The sequence below is a fragment of the Oryctolagus cuniculus genome, chromosome 5 (genome assembly GCF_051225735.1).
Source record: "Oryctolagus cuniculus isolate XC-2025 breed Fujian yellow rabbit chromosome 5, ASM5122573v1, whole genome shotgun sequence".
Classification (NCBI taxonomy): Eukaryota; Metazoa; Chordata; class Mammalia; order Lagomorpha; family Leporidae; genus Oryctolagus; species Oryctolagus cuniculus.
The window spans coordinates 136,128,903-136,152,621 of record NC_142871.1 but is presented as its reverse complement, the minus strand read 5'-3'; the positions used below and the strand labels follow the sequence as shown (position 1 = coordinate 136,152,621).

General features: G+C 44.2%; 1 protein-coding gene across 2 annotated transcripts; it reads right to left on the bottom strand.

Moving 5' to 3' along the window:
- Nucleotides 1-12,412: 12,412 nt before the first annotated feature.
- On the bottom strand, nucleotides 12,413-23,422 carry LOC100351163 (HLA class II histocompatibility antigen, DQ beta 2 chain). Of its 2 annotated transcripts, none has more exons than XM_089334110.1 (6): nucleotides 23,262-23,422; nucleotides 21,542-23,131; nucleotides 14,429-14,710; nucleotides 13,846-13,956; nucleotides 13,367-13,390; nucleotides 12,413-12,789 (listed from the first exon to the last, which is right to left on the bottom strand). In XM_089334110.1, exons 3-6 carry the CDS (start codon nucleotides 14,700-14,702, stop codon nucleotides 12,776-12,778), a joined length of 423 nt encoding a protein of 140 aa, XP_089190236.1. In that variant the 5' UTR covers nucleotides 14,703-14,710; nucleotides 21,542-23,131; nucleotides 23,262-23,422; the 3' UTR covers nucleotides 12,413-12,775. The 2 variants fall into 2 exon arrangements, with proteins under 2 accessions (XP_089190236.1, XP_008260979.4); XM_008262757.5 differs by having other exon boundaries at nucleotides 21,542-21,805.
- Nucleotides 23,423-23,719: the final 297 nt, after the last annotated feature.

Genomic DNA, 23,719 nt, shown 5'->3' with positions numbered 1-23,719 from the left:
AATGACCAGGTTTGTAAGCAGTACCGTGCTACATCCTGAGTACTAAAATAATTTAAAAACAGACATATACAGATACATTCATTGTCTTCACTGGACTTATACTCCAGTGAAAGGACACAGAGATAAAGGGAGAAAGAAAGAGAGAGAGAGGAATACAGTGAGAGAGTATTGAGCAGGGCCAGGGCCAGGTATAATTCGGTGAAGCTTAGAGGCTTGAAGAAATGTATCTTGAGATGAAACCAGTAGATGAAGAGTATATGAGCAAGGCAGACTAGATATTTCATTAAAATCTGCAGTACAAAAGAGAAGACTAGAATAAAATAAAGACAGAATGATAACAAATTTAGTAGAGGGCAAGGTATTGGCACAGTGTTTGGGATGCCCACATTCCATATTAGATTGGGTTCCAGTCCCAACTCTACTCTAATTCCAGCTTCCTCACTCTGCACAGCCTGGGAAGCAACAGTTATGGCTCAGGTATGTGGATCCCTAACACCCACATGGGAGACTCAGATTGAGTTCAAGGCTCCTGGCTCCACCTGGCCCAATCCCATATTGCAGGCATTTGGGGAATGGTCCAGTGGACAGAAGCCCTCCCTATGTCTTTCTATTTGTCTCTATCTTTCTCTGTGAGTTTCTGCCCTTCAAATAAATAAATTATAAAACATTAGTAGAAAAAGTTCATATAAGGACAAATAACCTACATAAAATATTTCTAATTAGAATTCTTAAAAGTAGAAAGATACTGCAGCTATATAAATAATAATGGGATGCTATTTTAAAATTGGAAATTTTAATAGAAATATTAGAAAATTGAATCAGGAAAATCTCTTTGAAATTAAAGAATACAAATAGATATAATATACGTTAGAAAAGGTAACACATAACGAATAGACCCAAAAGGCACACCATCAAGTGGCAGAGATAGAAAGAACCACAGAGAAAATGAAAGGGTAAATTACCAAAACAAATTTAAAAAAAAACATCTTCTAGGCATAAGGAACCTAATTCTTTACAGAGAAAGGGACTATCAAGATTTTTAACAGAATCAAGGAAAATGACACACCCCTAAATATGTTGCTCAAAATTTGTCCACAAATGGTTCAGGGAAAATCATAGTCACTGAGTAGAAACAGAATAGGCAAAAACTGACTCAAGGAGTAGACGTTGCGGCACAGCTGATTAAATCACAGCTTGTGGGGCCGGTGCTGTGGCGCAGCAGGTTAACGCTCTGGCCTGAAGCGCCAGCATCCCATATGGGCGCTGGTTCGAGACCTGGCTGCTCTACTTCCAATCCAGCTCTCTGCTGTGGCCTGGGAAAGCAGTGGAGGATGGCCCAGATACCTGGACACCTGCACCTACATGGGGGACCTGGAGAAGGCTCCTGGATCCTCTCTTCAGATTGGCGCAGCTCCAGCTGTTGCAGCCAATTGGAGAATGAACCAACGGAAGGAAGACCTCTCTTTCTCTGCCTCTCCTCTCTCTGTGTAACTCTGACTTTCAAATAAATAAATAAATCTTTAAAAAATAAATTTAAATTTAACTGAAAAGTGATCCCTTTTAAATATAAGAGTGGGAATAAGAGAGAGAGGAGGTGTACATTTTGGGACATGCTCAAACAGACTTGCCCCAAATAGTAGAGTTAGAAACATGCCAGGGGATTCCAATTCAATCCCATCAAGGTGGCATGTACCAATGCAATCTAACTAAACAAAGTGATCAGTTTCAGTTCACAATTGATCATAATGATAGGTCTAAGAGTCAAAGGGATCACACAAACAAGACTAGTGTCTGCTAATACTAACTGATAGAATTAAAAAGGAGAGAATGATCCAACATGGGAAGTGGGATACACAACAGACTCATAGAATGGCAGATGTCCTAAACAGCACTCTGGCCTCAGAATCAGCCCTTAAGGCATTCGGATCTGGCTGAAGAGCCCATGAGAGTATTTTAGGCATGGAAAGCCAAGACACTCTGGCAAAAAAAAAAAAAAAAAAAAAAAAAAAAAAAAAAAAAAAACAACTAAATGAAAGATCTCTGCGAGTGAGATCCCAGTGGAAAGAATGGGCCATCAAAGAAGGAAGTACCTTTCTCTGAAGAGAGGAGAGAACTTCCACTTTGACTATGACCTTGTCTAAATAAGATCGGAGTCAGCGAACTCAGAAGGCTTCCATAGCCTTAGCAACTCATGACAAGAGCCCGGGGTGATTACTGACACCATAAACAGGAGTGTCAATTGTTAAGTCAACAAAATGAGTCACTGTGCACTTACTCCCTATGTAGGATCTCTGTCCTTAATGTGTTATACAATGTGATTTAGTACAACACAAAGTACTCAAACAGTACTTTACACTTTGTGTTTCTGTGTGGGTGCAAACTGTTGAAATCTTTACTTAATATATACAAAACTGATATTCAGTACATGTAGATAATTGAAAATGAATCTTAATGTGAATGGAATGGGAGAGGGAGCGGGAGATGGGAAGGTTGCGGGTGGGAGGAAAGTTATGGGGTGAAAAAGCCACTGTAATCCAAAAGCTGTACTTTGGAAATTTATATTTATTAAATAATAGTTAAAAAAAGAAAAAGAAAATAAATAAATAGCTTGGGACACCTGCGTTTCATATCAGAGTGCTGGTTCAAGTCCCATCTGTTCCACTTCCAAACCAGCTTCCTGCCAATTCATCCTGGGAGGTAATAGATGATGGCCCAGGTGCTTCAGCCTCTGCCACCCACTTTGGAGACCTAGCTGGAGTTCTAGGCTCCTGGTTTCAACCTGCCCCAGCACTAGTTGTTGCAGGCATTTGGCATTTGGGAAAGGAACCAGTGGATGGAAGATATGCCTCTCTCCCTCTTGCTCTCTTTCTACCTTGAAGTACATGAAAATAGATAGATAGATAGATAGATAATTTGTTTAAAAAAAACTGGCCCAAGTTCAAACTGTCAGAAACTTCTGCCATTAAAATCAGAAAAAAAATTGCAGTTCTAAAAGATAATTTTTTTAAATATTTATTTATTTGAAGGCATAGTTACAGAAAGGGAGAGGCAGAGAGAGAGAGGTAGATACCTATCTGCTGGCTCACTCCCCAAATGGTCACAATGGCCAGGGCTGGGCCAGGCTGAAACCAGGAGCCAGGAGCTTCATCCGGGTCTCCCATGTGGGTTCAGGGGCCCAAACATTTGGGCCATTTTCCACTGCTTTCCCAGGCACATTAGCAGGGAAATAGAGCAGCCAGAACTTGAACCGGTGCCCATATGGGATGCCGGCACTTCAGGTGATGCCTTAACCCACTATGCCACAGTATTGGCCCCGAGGATAATTATTGCTATTCACAAACACATAGCTTGGAGGCCAGCTCCTGGTTTCAGATTGTCTCGGCTCCAACTCTTGCAGCCATCTGGGAAATGAACCAGCAGATGGAAGACCTTTCTCTTTGTTGCTCCCTCTCTGTAACTCTGCCTCTCAAACAAATAAATAAATAATCTTTAAAAAAAAAAAAACAAATACAGAAGTCTTTCATGGCCATCAGTCATGAAAACAGAATAAAAATCCTATCAGGCATGAAAAGATGTAGAATTTATTTGTCATTCAGTTTTATTGGAAACATAAGTACATGGTTTAATAAAATTAGGTTGCTAACCAGGAAATTGGAAGGCAAAAGATCCAAGGAACAGTGGATTCAACTCAGAACATCACTGAGTGGGGCTTCAAGTATGACAGCTCCACAGCAAACTAGAAAAGTCGGTTACATAAATGACATTTATAAAGTCATAAATAATTCTTCAATTTTTATAATTAAACAAGGAGAAAAGCCCAAAGATAAATGTTGTAATAGCAGAATGTCAATACTTTTAGTTTAACAATATAAAAAAGGCAGATACTAAATGACTAAAGATTGGATCACCAAGTACAACAAATGACCGAATCAAGCATAGATAGCCAAAACTAGGATATATTAAAGCAGTAAAATATAATAAAATTTACACTCTATAGAATACTATACAGCAGTCAAAAACAACAAAACCCAGTCATTTGCAACAAGATGGAGGAATTTGGAAAACATCATGCTGAGTGAATTAAGCCAGTCCCAAAGGGACAAATATCATATGTTCTCCCTGATCGGCGACAACTAATGGAGCACCAAAGGGGAAACTTGTTGAAGTGAAATGGACACTATGAGAAACAGTGACTTGATCAGCTCTTGTCCTGACTGTTGATATACAATGTAATACTTTATCCATTTTAGTATTTTTTTTGTTCTAGTACCATTGGTTGAACTCTTTAATTAACACACAATTATTCTTAGGTGTTTAAATTTTAACTGAAAAGTGATCCCTGTTAGGAATTTGGAAAACATTATGTTGAGTGAAATAAGCCAATCCCAAAGGGACAAATACCACTTGTTCTCCTTGATAGGTGACAACTAACTGAGCACCAAAAAGGAAACCTGTTAAAGTGAAATGAACACTATGAGAAACGGTGACTTGATCAGCCCTCACCCTGACTGTTGATGAACAACTTAATATGTTATCCCTCTTCGTATTTTTTGTTTGTTTGTTCTACTTAATACTTTTGGTTGAATACTGTAATCAATACACAATTATTCTTAAGTGCTGAAACTTAACTGAAAAGTGATCGCTGTTAAATATAAGAGTGGGAATAAGAGAGGGAAGAGATGTGCAATTCGGGACATGCTCAAGCTGACTTACCTCAAACGGTAGAGTTAGAAACATACCAGGGGATTCCAATTCAATCCCATCAAGGTGGCATGTACCAATGCCATCTCACTAGTCCCAGTGATCAATTTCTGTTCACAATTGATCATAATGATAGATAGCCCATGAGAGTATTTCAGGCATGGAAAGCCAAGACACTTTGGAAAAAAAAAAAAAAAACTAAATGAAAGATCTCCACGAGTGAGATCCCAGTGGAAAGAATGGGTCATCAAAGAAGGAGGTACCTTTCCCTGAAGGGAGGAGAGAACTTCCACTTTGACCATGGCCTTGTCTAAATATGATCAGAGTCGGTGAACTCAGGGGGCTTCCATAACCTTGGCAGCTCATGATAAGAGCCTAGGGTGATTACTGATGCCATTAACAAGAGTGTCAATTTGTTAATTCAACAACAGGAGTCACTGTGCACTTACTCCCTATGTAGGATCTCTGTCCTTAGTGTGCTGTACATTCTGATTTAATGCTATAACTAGTACTCAAACAGTATTTTTCACTTTATGTTTCTGTGTGGGAGCAAACTGTTGAAATCTTTACTTAATGTATGCTAAACTGATCTTCTGTATATAAAGAGAATCGAAAATGAATCTTGATGTGAATGGAAGGGGAGAGGGAGTGGGAAAGGGGAGGGTTGTGGGTGGGAGGGACGTTATGGGGGGGGAAGCCATTGTAATCCATAAGCTGTACTTTGGAAATTTATATTCATTAAATAAAAGTTAAAAATAAAAAAGCAGTAAAATATAATAAAATTTATAATTTATATATGGAATTATGTAAATGCCTCCAAATCATGCTATTCACTGATAAAAGCATGGTTGTATAGCAGGTTAAAGCTCTGCCTACAATGTTTTCACCCCTTATCAGAGCACTGGTTCAACTCCTGGCTATTCCACTTCTGATCCAGCTCCCTGTTAATGTGTCTGGGAAACTAACAGAAGATGGCCCAAATAGTTAGACCCCTGCCACCCATATGGGAGACCTGTATGGAGTTCCTGGCTCCTGGCTTCAGCCTGGCCCAGCCCCAACTATTGCAGCCATTTGGGAAGTGAGACAGAGAATAGAAGCTTGATCTCTCTCTCTTTCTCTCACTCTCCCTCTCTCTCTGTGAATCTGGTTTTCAAATAAATAAAATAAATCTTTTAAAAAATGATATCTACAGTCTGTGTCATTGGCATGTACCAACATATACATAAAAATGCATTAAAAACTATTGAAAGCATATATACCAGGGGCTGAGACAGTGACATAGTGAGTAAAACCATAGCCTGTGATACCAGTATCCCTTATGGGCACCAGTTCAATTCCTATCTTCTCCACTTCTGATACAGCTGCCTACTAATGCCCCTGGGAAATTAGGGGAAGATGGCCCAAGTGTTTGGCCATTGCAACCACACAGAAGACCCAGATGAAGCTCTTGGCTCCTGGCTTTGACCTGACCCATTACAGCCATTTGGGAAGTGAACCAGCAGTTGGAAGATCTCTCTCTCTCTCTCTCTCTCTCATTCTGACTTTCAAAGAAATAAATAAATCTCTTTTTAAAAAAAACACATACCAGGGACCGGCACTATGGCGTAGTAGGTAAATTCGCCACCTGCAGTGCCAGCATCCCATAAGGGCGCTGGATCAAGTCCCGGCTGCTCCACTTCCAATCCAGCTCTCTGCAGTGGAAGATGGACCAAGTCCTTGGGCCCCTGCACCCACATGGGAGACTGGGAAGAAGAACCTGGTTCCTGGCTTCGGATCAGTGCAGCTCCAGCCATTGCAGCCATCTCAGGAGTGAACCAGTGGATGGAAGACCTCTCTCTTTCTCTGCCTCTTGCTCTCTGTGTATAACTCTGACTTTCATAACTCTGACTTATATATTACATATATATATATACCAAACTGAGGAGAAAAAAGAAAATTATTGGTGTGAGAGAGAGGCAAGCATTACATTGGTGATGAACAAAAAGAAACTTTGGCCTTGTATATGAAATGTTTTAAAAACTGGAAGACCAAGGCCGGCGCCGCGGCTCAATAGGCTAATCCTCTGCCTAGCGGCGCCAGCACACCAGGTTCTAGTCCCGGTCGGGGCGCCGGATTCTGTCCCATTTGCCCTTCTTCCAGGCCAGCTCTCTGCTGTGGCCAGGGAGTGCAGTGGAGGATGGCCCAAGTGCTTGGGCCCTGCACCCCATGGGAGACCAGGAGAAGCACCTGGCTCCTGCCATCGGATCAGCGCTGTGCACTGGCTGCAGCACGCCGGCCGCAGCAGCCATTGGAGGGTGAACCAACGGCAAAGGAAGATCTTTCTCTCTGTCTCTCTCTCTCTCACTGTCTACTCTGCCTGTAAAAAAAAAAAAAAAAAAAAAAAAAAAAAAAAAAAAAAAAAACTGGAAGATCATAGTTCACAATAACATATTATATTCAGTAAAAACAGCTGGAATAGAAGGAACTGGTAGGTTCCAAATACAAAGGAAATGAGAAAGGAAGGAGGAGGGAAGGTGAGAGAATGAGCAGGAGGGAGGGTGGGGTGGGAAGTATTGCTGTGCTCCTGAATATGTGTATATGAAATATATGAAATTTGTTCACCTTAAAATTTTTAAATAAAAATTAAAAAGGAAATGAAAGGAATTATAAAGGCTAGCTGCCTACTATGATTGTTTATGCTATGTATATGTGTGTTGAAATACCGCACTGTATTTTATGTAAGTGGTTGAGGCAGCTCTTGTCACCTAAGGCAATTTGGAAGCAGGGCTTTCAGATGGCAACATTCCCACTGAGTGAGTAAACCTTCAGTCCTGAAAGGAGGAATCTAAATGAAACACGACAGCATGTGCTACAGGAGCACTGTCTTAGTCACACACATTACGGTGGATATAAGCAAATAAATGTTCATTAAAACACAGTCTCTTAGGGGCCATCAATGCTGCACAGTGGATTAAGCTGCCACTTGCAATGCTAGCATCCCATGTGGTCATCGGTTTGAGTCCCCACTGCTCCACTCTCCAGGACGGGAGACCTCTCTTTCTCTCTTTCTCTTCCCTCTCTCTTTATAACTTTGCCTTTCAAATAAATAAACAAATTTTTTTTAGAAATTCTGTCTCATATTTTAGATTGATTGATTTCAAAGTCAAAATTAGAGAAAGAGGGAAAGACAGAAAGAAGGGTATCGTCCATCCTCTGGTTCACTCCCCAGATGGCTGCAAAAGCCAGTGCTATGCCAGGCCAAGCCAGGAGCCAGGACCCTCATCTGGATCTCCAGCGTGGTGTCAGGGGCCCAAACACTTGGGCCATCTTCTGCCAATTTTCCCAGGCCATTAGCAGGAAGCTGAATCAGAAGTGGAGAAGCCTGTACCCAAGCTGGAGCCCATATAGGTTGTTGATGTTGCAGGCAACAGCTTTACCCACTATGACACAATGCTAGTCCCAAAAAATATAGTCTCTTAACTCCCATTGACACAATAAACCGACCCTATAACTTAAGAACTCTCTTCTTGGGGCCAGGTTGTGGCACAGCAAGCTAAGCTGCCAGCTGAGACATCAGCATTCCATACTGGAGCACCAGTTCAAGTCCCAGCTGCTCTGCTGCCAATCCAACTCCCTGTTAATATGTCTGGAAAGGCACTGGAGAATGGCCCGGATGTGTGGGCCCCTGCCACCCACATAGGAGACCAGAATGAAGCTCTGGGCTCCTGGCTTTGGCCTGACCCAGCCCCAGTCATTGCAGCCATTAAGGAAGCGAACCAGTGAATGGACGATCTCTTTCACCAACTCACTCTTGCTCTGTCACTTTCTTCTTTAAATAAAATAAACCTTTTTTTTTAAAAAAAAAAGGCTCTCTTTTTTGTTTTTTTGTTAAATGTCCATCACTAGTCAGGAAAGGCAAAATTGTTTGACGTAAGATGTTAACCCCCAGTAAAAAATAATTCTCAGTGTTATACTGCAATGAAATGAACTCAGTTCCACAGTCTATCAAGGACTCAAGTTATGGGTCTTATGTTTTAATTCAGCAATGGCTTCTGGGTTTTCAGATAGTAGAGAAAGACAAAATAAAAATATCTTACACCATCTTTTGGTTTCTATTGGCTGGTACTAATCACATGACCCTGCCGGCCGCTCACTGGGCTGGCGCCTGCACTCAGGGTTCTAATCCCCGTTGGAGCACCGGTTCTGTCCTGGTTGCTCCTCTTCCAGTCCAGCTTTCTGCTGTGGCCCAAGAGTGCAGTGGAGGATGGCCCAGGTCCTTGTGCCCTGCACCCACATGGAAGACCAGGAGGAAACACCTGGCTCCTGGCTTCGGATCGGTGCAGCGCATCAGCCTTGGCGGCCATTTCGGGGGTGAACCAACGGAAGGAAGACCTTTCTCTCTATCTCTCTCTTTCTCTAACTCTGCCTGTCAAAAAAAAAAAAAAAAAACTAGTCACATGACCCCAACCTAACAGCAGAGGAGGCTGCGAAATGCACAGGAACTTTGGAATATGGTGAGCACCACTGTGTCTGCAAGGCATTACTTAAGCTAAGGCCAAATCCTCACAATGAATACGTTGTCATCCACTACATTTTCCTCCATGCTATGTGCATACTAAGACTCACTTCTTTTTGTTATTAGACTTGCTTATAAAAGATGCACTGGTTATTTTCATTAAATTGTCAATTGAAGGCTATGTTAGAAAATTAAACCTGAGTACAAAATAGTTGTTTCTACAAAACTACCACTGGAATAAAGATAAAACTCTGACCCTCTCTTTAAGAAGCAATCTTGCCAACATGGGGCCAGTGTAACAGTATCAAATTGAGGGCCGGCACCATGGCTCACTTGGTTAATCCTCTGCCTGCAGCACTGGCATCCCATATGGGCACTGGGTTCTAGTCCTGGCTGCTCCTCTTCCAGTCCAGCTCTCTGCTGTGGCCCAGGAAGGCAGTGGAGGATGGCCCAAGTGTTCGGGCCCTGCACTCACATGGGAGACCAGGAGGAATCACCTGGCTCCTGGCTTCAGATCAGCATAGCCCCGGCCTTGGCAGCCATTTGGGGGGTGAACCAACGGAAGGAAGACCTTTCTCTCTGTCTCTCTCTCTCAATGTCTAACTCTATCTGTCAAATAAATTAAAAAAATTTAAAATAAAAACAATGTCAAATTGAAAGAATGTCCTAAGATTGATTTATTTATTTGAAAAGCAGAAATACAGAGAGAAAAGGAGAGAGAAAAGGAGAGAGAGAGAGAGAAAATCTTCCATCCAATGGTTCACTCCCTAAATGACCACAATACCTGGAGATAGGCCGATCCAAAGACAGGAGCCAGAAGTTTCTTCTATGTCTCCCACATGGGTTCAGGGGCCTACAGTACTTGAGCCATCTTCTGTTGCTTTCCCAGGTGCATTAGCAGAGAGCTGGATCAGAAGTGGAGCATCCAGGACTCCAACCAGCGTCCATATGGGATGCTGGCACTTCAGGCTTTACCCACTATGCCACAGCGCCAGCCCCATAAAATATATTCTACAACCACCCTAGTAATAGCTCTTGGTTTCAATTAGAAAAATTAGACTTTACCATCTCTCTAAACTCTAAGTCTACTTTAACCCTGAACCCTGCCCCCTTCTTTTCAAGAACAAAAGCAAAGAGATGGGCCAAATATTTGGTGCTATAGTTAAAATATATGTATCCCACATTAGAAGGCCTGGGTTCAAGTCCCAGCTCTTCTCCAAATTCCAAGTTCCTATTAATGTACACCCTTGGAGGCATAGGTGGTGACTCAAGTACTTGGGTCTCTGTCACTCATGTGGGAGAGCTATATGGAGTTCTCAGTCCTGGCTTCAGCCTAGCCCAGCCCCTACTGTTATGGGCATTTGGGGAGAGAACCAAAAAATGGAAGATCTCTCTCTTTCTCTCAAATAACTAAAATAATTTATTTTTAAAAAGAAGCAGAGAGCTACATATAGAGACCAGAGTCTCCATGGATGACCCAGCACAAATCCTTCCCATTTTCCTAAGAGTATCACTCCCTACTGGCCCTTATGGTAAATGACAAGGCTCACCCTGAAAAGATGACAAAACTTCTTACTCAGGATCTTGCTCTGGGCAAGTTCATCCTACAACCCCAGGGAGCAGAAGCTCGAGTATCAGTGTCTGTCCCATACCCACCCCATCTGATGACCAGCATTACAGCCTAGAATACAGGAGATGAAGAGTCCAAGGCAATCTAGTTCGTTAACTTTGTCCAAAAGCAGGAAAGACCTGCAGTCTCCTCGGCCCACGGGACGACTAACTCGAGAGAACAGAGAGGGCAATTTCTGCTCCTCCTGGGCATGGCCTTCCATAACCTCAGCGAGGCTCACAGCCACTTATCCTGATGGTGAAGCAGAGGCTGAGGAGACCAGCTTTCAGTGCTGGACCCTCAGTGTGTCCTCTCTAGCCCAGGGAAGAGGATGTCTTCAGTAATCAACAGGTCACTAAGTCCACAGAAAGAAAGCTCTAGTCCCTATTCCGGATCGATAGTACAGTCAGGTGACTGTGCAAGAGTCGAGGGGCAGGATGAGTATGAACAGGTGCCCCACTGAGGGATCCCAGATCCAGAGAAAGCTCTATTTGTCTTGCAAAGTCTGTGATGCAAAGAAACAAACCCCTTCCCACCACTCCACGGTGGTGGGGTTCTGAGGCTAAGGTGCTCTGTGTGGCACACATAGACATCTTTATGCTGGAGGTACTTTCCTGCATCCCCAGGTTCAGGAAATTTCAGCCCCACTCCTAGTAAGGGGGTGGATGTCTACATGCATCTACAGAATGGCATTAAGAGGTGTTCATGTGACCCAGGATTAGCCTATCAGAATCTTTCTCAACATGCTGATAGACACAATGGAAACACACACCACAGACAGACACATACACAGAAATAGAGATGAGATGTGAGGTGATCAGAAAGAGAAATGCAGAAATTAGACTTTCAAAATGAAATAGAAAGAGGGCTACAGATAGTGGCAAAGGCACCAACAGAAACAGAGACAAACACAGAGGCAGCAATGTAGTGAAAGCCAGAGACACAGCAAGGGAGACAGACAGACAGACAGACAGACATAAAAATATGCAGAGAGAGACACTGAAAGAAATATGGAGGGATAAAAAAGGCAGAGAATGAGAAAAAGGTCCAGGGAGAGAAACAGGAAGAGAAAGGAGAGATGAATATAAATGTCTCCATGTATTTGCTACTGAAACCAGCTTAAACCCAGACTTCCTGTTTTTTTTTTTTTTTTAACAAAATAAGATTGAGTTGGCTTTCTATTGTTTGGAAGCAAGAATATAGTGTTTTTATTGCTGGTTCTACCTTCTAAAATTAAAAAGGTCTCAGTGTAACTTTCCAGGTTACACTTGAAATATTTCGGTTCTCTGTGCCACCAGGTGCCATTTATGTATGCACACAAGTAATGCATGCTTACATACACAAGTCATCAGACTGTAACGGACTGGGATATCCTAAGATTGTTCCACTGAGCATCATATTAAGATTGTGAAGGGTGTGGCAACTTAATGAGTTTCTATTGCCTCTGCCCCCCCACACACACACACACACATGGCACCCCATGGTGCTTCTATTATCCTTTCAAGAATTAACTCCTCCTCTGGCCACAGGTTGGCTTGGTCACCTCAAAATCTCTTCCTTCATTCTGTAGCAGTCTCCTTCTTCCACCCAATTAAGAGGCTTAGGACACAAGTAACTCATAGTCACATTTAATTATGAAAAAAAATTCCAAGTTCAGGAAAATGGTTTTGATGTACTTCTCTTGAGCAATCTGTGGGAGTGGGGAATGGAAACGAGAAAACCCTGAGGTCTGAGTAGACACAGCTGGGAGCACACAGGCAGAGACTTCAGGGTCAGTGTAGGAAGTTGAGCCACAGCCAGATCCTTAGGGTGGGATCAGAGGAGGTGAGCTGGCAGCTGCAACCGGGTCTGTAGGACTCTGATTTCAGAGGGGCACAGGTTAACTGGGGCAGCAGGGAGTTTCAGGCAAGGACAGGAAGGCAGGCATTACAGAAGCAATAACCAATCCTGGGTTAAAATGTCCTCAGGAGTCAGTGCAGAAGCCCTGTTGAAGAGAAGGGGGAGTGATCAGCACACAGCCCCTGAAGGACATTCCCTCCCCTCCCTCCACAGCTCCCCCTGCAGAATCAGACAGAGAAAGCTGAGAGCCAGGGCATATCATCATCACTTCTCCCAGTATCTATGTGAAGCTGAAATCAGCTAAAGAGGACATGGAACTTCAGGTGATGCAGGTGTATCAGAGGTGAGACAGCTGTTACTTTTCCAGGGAAAATAAAGGGTTTAATCTTTTGAATGAATTACATAACTCACCTCATCACCACTATTGGAGTCACTTACAAAAGTCTACAGATAGTAGCAACCAATACGTGGGCATCATTCTGTGTCTGACACCTAAGATGTGGCTTTGACTCAAGTTTCACAGAAAGAGTCCAGAAAGTTATGATTTGACTCTGGGGAGCAACCTCTGGAGCTTTTTACAGAAACTCACAAATTTCTCTCCTAACTCTTAATCCTCATAGCAGAGAACAGGCTATGAATAGAGACCACTGTGCCCAGGTACACCCACCTCATGCCCTTTCCTCTTATACCTGTCCCCCTGCCACCCAAGGATGAAATATTACCTGTTGGTGGAGACCCACGAGATCCTACAAAAGAAAATTATACAGAGAACAATTTCATTATACAAACCACCACTCTTACCCCAAAGAAAAATGCAACTTCATTGGAGAGTTATATTTTCTCCCTACTCATACTCCAAATGCCTCAATGCCCTAACCTAAAGTCTTCCAAGACAAATGAAACTGTCAGTAGAAAAAAGAAAAGCTGATGACCTTAATGGAGGAAGCTTTTGGAAGGTATCCAGTGAGACAAGGATGATGTAAGGAAGTCTTAGGATAAACTCTGCCAGCTCTGTGGCAGGGCTGCCTTTCAACCAGAAAATCAGATTCTGAAGTCTCCCCCTAGGCTGCCCCACCTCCTCCAGCCCAGCTTCCTTCCTTTCAGGGTCAGAGGAAAGGAAGCAATCTGTAGAGGCAGAGCCTCAGGAACAGAAGGTCTCAGGCACAGCCCACCTTCCCCACTTCCCCCCAGAGCTCCTCACCTTTCTGACTCCTGTGATGGATGATAAGGCCCAGCCCGAGGAAGATCAGCCCCAGCACAAAGCCCCCGACACCACTCAGCATCTTGCTCTGGGCAGATTCAGACTGCACCCCTGGGGAGAACCTGAGTGTCAGCATTTATTCCCACATCACACAGTGTCCCTGGCTGAGGACTGAAGTCTAATCTAAAGTACAGAAGGTGGAGACACCAGTGGAGTCTAGTTCCGCATTCTGACCATCTCTTACAGGAGAGGACCAGCCAATAGATCCTCTGGACATGGGAGGTAGGGAAGGGAGAGGAGGAAGTACCCTGTTCCTCAGGGACACATCCACAACCTACATAGTCCCGCAGGGCCATTAGGGCTGGCTTTCTGGCCTACCATGTATAGAGTAGCCTCCCTCCATCTGGGAAGAAAGTGAGATCAGAAATCTTCCAATGTTTCCGCCATGGGACAAGAGTTGCACCAGTCTCCTGTGATTCCCAGCTCAGCAGCCACCCCAGGGATAATGGATAGGATGTGGCAGAGGGAGCTCCACCCTCTGTCTTGTGGGACCAACAGTGAAAGAAAACGATCTGCCCCTTACGCCACTCCACCGTGATGGGGCTCTCGACGCTGGGGTGCTCCACTTGGCAGGTGTAGACATCTCCTCGCTGGGGAGTCATTTCCAGCATCACCAGAATCTGGAAGGTCCAGTCCCCATTCCTAATAAGAGGGGTGGACACAACGCCAGCTGTCTCCTCCTGGTCATTCCGAAACCAGCGGACTTTGATTTGGCTGGGGTAGAAATCTGTCACTGAGCAGACCAGCATGTTGTGGTGGTCCAGAACCTCTCTCTTCGACGGGGAGATGGTCACCATAGGCTTCTCTGGGGGCAGTAACAGACAGGAAAAGACAGAGTAAGTGAGACATGAAAGCACATGGCAAGTCTCCCAATGGGGAAGAGTCACCCCTTGACACCAAACTAGACAGATTCCTGGATTCCAAGTTGTGAATTAGAATGTGAACATTGTTTCTTACTAGCTTGAGGACATGTATTAGTCCATTTACTTTTCAGAGAAATAAGGAACAATAAACACCATTCTGTGGGAGTTACTATTTGAAAAATATTGAAGCCTTTTAAAACTGTAAATCAATACATTATGTGGCCGGCGCCACGGCTCACTTGGCTAATCCTTCGCCTGCAGCGCCGGCACCCCAGGTTCTAGACCCGGTTGGGGTGCCGGATTCTGTCCCAGCTGCTCCTCTTCCAGGCCAGCTCTCTGCTGTGGCCAGGGAGTGCAGTGGAGGATGGCCCAAGTCCTTGGGCCCTGCACCCCATGGGAGACCAGGAGAAGCACCTGGCTCCTGGCTTCGGATCACCGCGGCAGCCATTGGAGGGTGAACCAACGGCAAAGGAAGGAAGACCTTTCTCTCTCTCTCTCTCCCTCTCTCACTGTCTAACTCTGCCTGTTAAAAAAAATACATTATGTAGGCCTTCACAAAAATACTAACAATAGTAAATCCTGATCCCCTTCCTCCTATTGAAACTGAAGGTCATATGCTAGATAGTGATACTGCTTTCTGTCAGTACCAGTGCTAACCACAGTACAGAAAACACAACAGCTATGACTTTTGCCTGCTAATGTGAAACCATCAACATAAATCTCAGTCCAGTGAACACTAACATAGGCTGAGAAATGTCTGGATAACAGTGACCATCACATCAGTTCTACATGCAGTGCTCCTCCATCAGGCTATATTTCATAATTTTTAACCTGTAATACAGAATTGCATAACAAAAGCACTCCCTACCTGTTGTCAGTCAACACAGCATCCATCCCTCTCAACTTTTACCCTAACCTTGGCTCAAATGCCATTCTTTCTATGATGAACCCTGACACACACACATACAAATGTATATTATTGAATACATAAACTTCAATCTCCACATCATATACACCACCTATACTTTATTTCATTCATGCAACATATATAAATTTGACAAGCACTGGGGATCCACAGATAAACAACAGACCATGGGCCTTGTCTTTATAAAATTTGCAACCTGTAAACAGAGCCAAACAAATGAGTATGTTATTTCAGAAGTTTATGTGCTTGGAAGGAAAGGTAAAGAAGCCTTTAAGGAAAAAGACAATATCAATAAAATATCATGCTTGGCCACACAGCAGACTCATAGAATGACAAATGCCCTAAACAGCACTCTGGCCTCAGAATCAGCCATTAAGGCATTCGGATCTGGCTAAAAAGCCCGTGAGAGCAATTTAGTCATGGAAAGCCAAGACCCTGTGGCAAAAAATAACCTAAATGAAACATCTCTATGAGTGAGATCCCTGTGGAAAGAAGGGGCCATCAAAGGAGGTACCTTTCTCTGAAGGGAGGAGAGAACTCCACTTTGATTGTGGCTTTGTCTAAATAATGTCAGAGTTTGTGAACTCAAGAGGCTTCCATAGCCCTGGCAGCTCACAACAGGAGCCTTGACTGATCACTGATGTCACAAATAAGAGTGTCAATTGTTAAATAAACAATAGGAGTCACTGTGCACTCACTCCCCATGTAGGAGTAAGTCCTTAAAGTGTTGTACTAGGTGAATTAATGGTAAAACTAGTCTTCAAATAGTACTTTATACTTTGTGTGTCTGTATGGGTGCAAACTGTTGAGATATTTACTTAGTATAGAGCTGATCTTCTGTATATAAAGAAAAATGAATATAATATGAATATAATAATATGAATATAATAATTATATTAATAATATAATGTTATGATATATAATTCTATAATTTTAATATATTGAATATAATTATATATAATTTAATATAATTATAACCATGTAAGTAATAATTATTTTATAATAATTATCTGATTATAATATAATAATTATATTAATGATATAATACATATAATACTATGAATATAATATGAATATAATGATAATAATGAATATAATGAAAAATGAATCTTAATGAAGAATGGGATGGGAGAGGGAGTAGGAGCTGGGATGGTTTGGAGTGGGAGGGCGGGTATGGGGGAAAGAAGTGCTATAATCCAAAAGTTGTACTTATGAAATTTATATTTATTAAATAAAAGCTTTTTATTTAAAAAAGCTATTCCAAGACATCAGGTGACAACTTAAAAAAAACCATGCTTGCCCATGCCTCTCTTCCTTTATTTTCTCAATTGCCACTTATGATCAAATATGACACACATTTCCCTGCCTATTTTGTACGTCTTGCCCCTTACTTCTCAAATTATTTAACTGTACTTTCTTATTCTCCTGATGTAAAATTAGAGTCTGCTACTGACTAGTAATACTAATTGCTGTCATTACTGTTACTAATGGTGTTCTTTTATTTATTTGGTGTTCTCTCATTTTCTTTTTTTCCCCTTTTAATATTCAAGTAAAATTAATTACTAGTTGTTTACTCCATTCTCTTGCTATTACTTCCTTCCTTCCTTGTTCTGAAATCAGACATTACTACATATGTTCTCTTTAAAAAATATTCTGAGATTCTTACAGAGGTTGGTTTGAGTTCATGTGAATGTGATATGAGCACATAAACATAACTGAGATTAGCCGAGATCCCCAGGTAGTCCCTGCACCCAATTAAATGGCACTCATGAGCATCATCTGGAAGGCACTGTGTTTTCAGTTTGGATTTTTTAACTCATGTTCAGGTTCTCCTTTCTACAGTCTCACTGAAATCCAGGCCGGCTATACATACTCATCAAATTTGTTCATCTTACAGAGATTGGGATTAAATATAGGAAGCATATTTTTTTTTCATGAAAAAGAATTAAATAGCAAAAATCAAATTGGTTGCATTAGGATGTGGGCTAGAAGTAGGCAAAAGAGTATAAAGTAGGATAAAACTGGAGTCATGCTAGGGATTAATCATGAATTTTTAATCCTTGAAGGATCATTTCTATCCCACTAACAGTGAAAATAGACAGGAATAGATTCATATTGCTGCTTCTGATCCTACCCAGCCAGCTTCAGGAGGTTTTGTCTCTGTTAGATTCTTATATGCATGAGAACTGTCAGGTATTTGGGAGAGGCTTCAGGACGTGTTGAGTAACTGTAAGCTAACAATATTAACGCATGTAAGATGATGATGCTAATCCGAAACTGCAAGATAGCTGTGAGAACAGATGGCATAATGTAGATGGTATTTGGTAAGGTAATCACCTACAGGTGCTCATTAAGTGAGTATAATTATCTTTCAGAACATCTACCCCTGAGGGATGTGGAATTGCAAGGGGTGGAGGGAGCACAAGCCAGGGAATGGGAGTCGGGTCTACACCAAAAGAAGCCTGGTACTTCAGTGGATTAAATTTATCTATTGAAACTCCTGCTCTTTGAATTAGGCAACTCACTGCGTTTAAAAAAAATTAATCACTAACCCACTGTTGGTGGGAATGCAAACTGGTTAAGCCACTATGGAAGTCAGTCTGGAGATTCCTCAGAAACCTGAATATAACCCTACCATACAACCCAGCCATACCACTCCTTGGAATTTACCCAAAGGAAATTAAATTGGCAAACAAAAAAGGGGTCTGCAGCCTAATGTTTATTGCAGCTCAATTCACAATAGCTAAGACCTGGAATCAACCTAAATGCCCATCAACAGAAGACTGGATAAAGAAATTATGGGATATGTACTCTATAGAATACTATACAGCAGTAAAAAAAAAATGAAATCCAGTCATTTGCAACAAAATGGAGGAATCTGGAAAACATCATGCTGAGTGAATTAAGCCAGTCCCAAAGGGACAAATATCATACGTTCTCCCTGATCGGTGACAAATAACCGAGCATCAAAAAGGAAACCTGTTGAAGTGAAATGGACACTATGAGAAACAGTGACTTGATCAGCCCTTGTCCCGACTGTTGATGCACAATTTAATACTTTATCCCTTTTAGTATTTTTTTGTTCTACTTAATACTATTGGTTTAACTCTGCAATTAATACACAATTATTCTTAGGTGTTTAAATTTAACTGAAAAGTGATCCCTTTTAAATATAAGAGTGGGAATAACACAGGGAGGAGATGTACAACTTGGGATATGCTCAAGCAGACTTGCCCCAAATGGTGGAGTTAGAAATGTGCCAGGGGATTCCAATTCAATCCCATCAAGGTGCCATGTACCAATGCCATCTCACTAGTCCAAGTGATCAATTTCAGTTCACAACTGATCACACTGATAGGTCTAAGAGTAAGAGTCAAAGGGATCACACAAACAAGACTAGTGTCTGTTAATACTAACTGATAGAATAAAAAAAAGGGAGAGAACGATCCAACATGGGAAGCAGGATACACAGCAGACCCATAGAATGGCAGATGTCCTAAACAGCACTCTGGCCTCAGAATCAGCCTTTAAGGCATTCTGATCTGACTGAAGAGCCCATGAGAGTATTTTAGGCATGGAAAGCCAAGACACTCTGGGGGGGGGGGGGGCCTAAATTATAGATCTCTGTGAAAGAGATCCCAGTAGAAAGAACGGGCCATCAAAGAAGGAGGTACCTTTATCTGAAGGGAGGAGAGAACTTCCACTTTGACTATGACCTTGTCTAAATATGATCAGAGTCGGCAAACTCAGAATGCTTCCATAGCCTTGGCAACTCATGACAAGAGCCTTGGGTGATTACTGACGCCATAAACAAGAGTGTCAATTGTTAAATAAACAATAGGAGTCACTGTGCACTTACTCCTCATGTAGGATCTCTGTCCTTAAAGTGTTGTACAATATGAATTAATGCTATAACTAGTACTCAAACAGTATTTTACACTTTGTGTTTCGGTGTGGGTACAAACTGTTGAAATCTTTACTTAATATATACTAACTTGATCTTCTGTATATAAAAAGAATTGAAAATGAATCTTGATGTGAATGGAATGGAGAGGGAGCGGGAGATGGGAGGGTTTCGGGTGGGAGGGAAGTTATGATGGGGAAAAAGCCATTGTAATCCATAAACTGTACTTTGGAAATTTATATTTACTAAATAAAAGTTTAAAAAAATTAACTCTTCCTTACAACACCATTGACTGCTTATTTTTTTAACTTTTATTTAATAAATATAAATTTCCAAAGTACAGCTTATGGATTACAATGGCTTCCCCATGCATTTTATTTTTAGCAAACACTAATCCTAGGACTTTGCATTCACAAATTCTAAACTACTGAGATCCAAATCAATAAGGGTTATTTGAAGCACTAAGTAAAATAGTAATGAACAATTAGTTAAGTCCATTTTTAAGGCTCTATTTACCCTCCAGTTTCTCTTGAGCCTAACTGGTAGCCAAGAACAATGGTTTCTGGAGTTCACCCTACCTACAATCCAGTGTGACAGTCCCCCCCTCGGAGGGCTCTAGGACTTGAGACTGCTACTTAAGAAAACAGAACTGGGGTAGGTGTTTGGTGCAGCAGTTAAGCCCTGGCTAGGGATGCCCACATCCCATATGTCATGCCTGGGTTCCAGTCCCAGCTCCACTTGCCGGCACACTCCAACTTCCTACAAATGCTCACTCTGGGAGGCAGTAGATGCTAGCTCAAGTACAGGTGTCCCTGCCACCCACATGGGAGACACGAATGGCTTTTGTCTGGTCCAACCTCTGCTGCGAGAATTTAGAGATGAGTGAACCAGAGGCAGAAGTGCACGCTTTCTCCCTCTCTTGTCTCCGGCTTACTCTCTTTCTTTGAAAGGAGACAGAGAAGAAAGGGGGGAGGGGAGGGGAGAGGGAAGGGGAAGGAGAGAGGGAGGGGAGGGGGAGGGGGGGTGAGGAAGGTAGAGGATGAGGGGCGGCAGAGATGGAGAGAAGGGGGAGGGGCGGGGGAGAGAGGAGGAGGGGGAGGGACGAGGAAGGGGGAGAGGGAGATGAGGAGAGGGGGAGGGGCGAGGAAGGGGGAGGGGTGGGGAAGGGGAGGAGGAGCAGCAGGAGAGGGGAAGAGGGAGAGGAAGGGAAGGTGGAGGGGAGGGGCAGGTGGAGGGGTGGGGAGGAGAGGGAGGGGCGAGGAAGGGGAGGGGGAGAGGGAGACGAGGAGATGGGGAGGGGCGGAAAAGGGGGAAGGGGGAGGGGAGGCTTAGGGGGAAGGGGGAGAAGGGGAGGGGAGGGGCAGGAGAGGGGGAGAGGGAGAGGAGGGGAAGGTGGAGAGGAGAGGAGAGGAGAGGAGAGGAGAGGAGAGGAGAGGAGAGGAGAGGGAGGGAGGGGAGGGGAGGGGAGGGGAGGAGAGGAGAGGTTGGTTTGAAACCAAAAGGTCAAAATACGACTATAGTGTGCTTACTACAGTATGTGCAAGGTGCCCAGTGAGCGGTGGCAGGGCAGACCTAGGTCCAGCCTGCTGGGCGTCTCAGCGGCCTGAGCTCAGCAGATGGGCCCTGGGCCCTGGGCCCTGCTATCTGGCTCCAAGGACCAGAGACAGAGGCTGAGGCCGCGCTCTCCTGGCGCCCTACAGCGCACAGGTAAGGAAGGAGGCAAATGGGCCTGAGAAGACCAGAGGACCAGGCGGACCACAAGGCAGAGCCACACGGGGCAGCCGCGCCCGCCTCTGCAGGGAAGGTCCAAGGACTGCTGGGGTCCGGCCCCCGCCCTCCCCTGGGTCGCCGCCCCGTCCCCTCCGCACTCAGGGGTTCGCGTCCCAGAGGCCGGCCCCTCCCCGAGCAGGGAGACCCGGCCGGCGGCGGAGGGGCCGCACTCACCTCGCCGCTGTAAGGAGGTGAGGAGTTCTGCCTGGTAGTTGTGTCTGCAGACCGTGTCTATCTCGGCGCGCGTCCGCTCCAAGTACTGGCTGTTCCAGTACTTGGCGTCCGGCCGGCCCAGCTCGGTCACCGCCCGGTACTCGCCCACGTCGCTGTCGAAACGCACGAACTCCTCCAGGTTGTAGATGTATCTGGTCACGTACTGCACCCGCTGCGTCCCGTTGGTGAAGTAACAGTAGCTCTTAAACTGGTACACGAAATCCTCTGCTGGGCATCAACGCGCGGCAGTCAGGCCCCGGCCCGGCTCAGCCGCACCGCCCCTTGCGGCCGTCGCTGTGCGGGGCCGGCGTTGAGGTCGGAGGAGCCGGGAACCCGCCGCTTCTCCTTCGACTCCCACAACCCAGCCCCGCGCCTCCCGAACCCGGGTCTCCCAGTGGGCTCCTCCCGCTCCTCCGAGGGCTCCCGGGATCCGCCTCACCCGAGGGGCGGCCGAAAAGGCGGGGCGCTGAGATGGTATCTAATACCATCTAAATTGTTATAACAGAGTGTGTTTTTATCTATTATCTTAGATGCAGAGGAGCCTCGTGTTGTGGTGGGAAGAACAGGGTTCTTAGAGAGAACTGGCTATGGGGTTTAATTGTGTAAAAAGAAAGTCACAAAGGTGGCGCTTTGCCATGGGGGTTAAGCCCATGACTGCAGTGCCAGTATCCCATATAGGTGCCTGTTAAGAGTCCTGGCTGCTCCGCTTCTGATTCAGCTCCCTGCTAATGTGCCTGGGAAAGCAGCAAGAACAGCCTAAGTTCTTGGGCTCCTGCCACCCATGTGAGAGGCGGGGAAACAGCTCTTGCCACAGCCCTGGACATTGTGGCCACCTGGGAAGTGAAACAGCAAGTAGAAGATTCTTTCTCTCTCTCTCTCCCTTTCAAATAAATACATACTTTTTTTAAATGTCACAATACCTGCACCTAGGCATGTTGGAAGGTTGAGAGAATTTATATAAAGATATTAATCCTGTGTCCGCAATGTCTCACTCTCTCCATCTCTTTCTAATTTATTCAATAAAAACAGAATTGAGAGAATGGTTAGCAATGAGTGGTTTCTCAATACACATTGTTCTTTAATTCTCCTGTTCTTTGCATACTCCTTTTTCCCTGAGTTCAGCCCACCATCAACTCATGCCTCTGACTCTTGGTCAAGTTATCATTTGCCCCTAAGCCAGTGGGACCTGAAGGTAAGACTCCCTATCTGTGGTCAGCGCTTGGCTTCAGTTAGCAGCCAAGTGTTTGCCTCCATGAACTTTTCACTCAGATCAGGAATATAGGCTCCTTGTCCTCAGAAACCAGAGGCTATTGCTGCCTTGTTTCCCCAACCCAGAATCACAAAATAAATCCCTGCTATTTAGCAAAGATAAAGCCTTGGGGGATCCTGAAATAACAAACCTGTGTTACTCTGGAAAAAATCCTGTCTTCGAAAATAATAAAGGCTATGCATGTGATCCCCTCCCTCTTAGTGTAACATCCGCAGGCTTGAGCCCATGGGAAGGAGACCACCTGTGCTCATCTTATGATCAGAAGGCGGACACCAGGCTGTCTGGAAAAGAGGAAATTAGCTGGTGATAGAGCGCTGTATTCTAAGCTCACGGAGATCACCGTTCCCCACACCCCAGCCCAAGGAGGGTTCCCTGAGTGGGGGCCCTGGGTAGCAGCCGTCCTGCGCTTACGTGGGGAGTCGTGGCCCTCTGCCGCCGGGGAGCTCAGCACCACCAGGATCGCCAGCACAGCTGCTCTATGAAGGCTTCTGGGAAGCCGCAGCGCCATCCGCCGAGACATACTTGAGAACAAGGGAAGAAGCGAATGGCAGTCAGCAAAGCTTGCCCCAAATAGATCTGATGTGCCCACCTGGGAGAATAAAAACCTGAGAAAGCTTCCAGGCATGTTGGGATTGGAGGATCCCCAGGAACAGAGCCAATCAGCGCTGGAGCTTCAGGTCGTCATCTGTCTCTGGGCAGACATTTGTTCTGAAGGTTCTCTATCAAACGCCTGGCACTGCCTTCACCAAATTGCACTGGGTGAACATTTAATGCCTTTGGATCAAACTACAGAAGATGTCTGTCTAGATCTGAAGACTGAATGTCTTAGTGGTTTAAAGAACCAAAAATCAAAAGCGATTCAAGAGTGG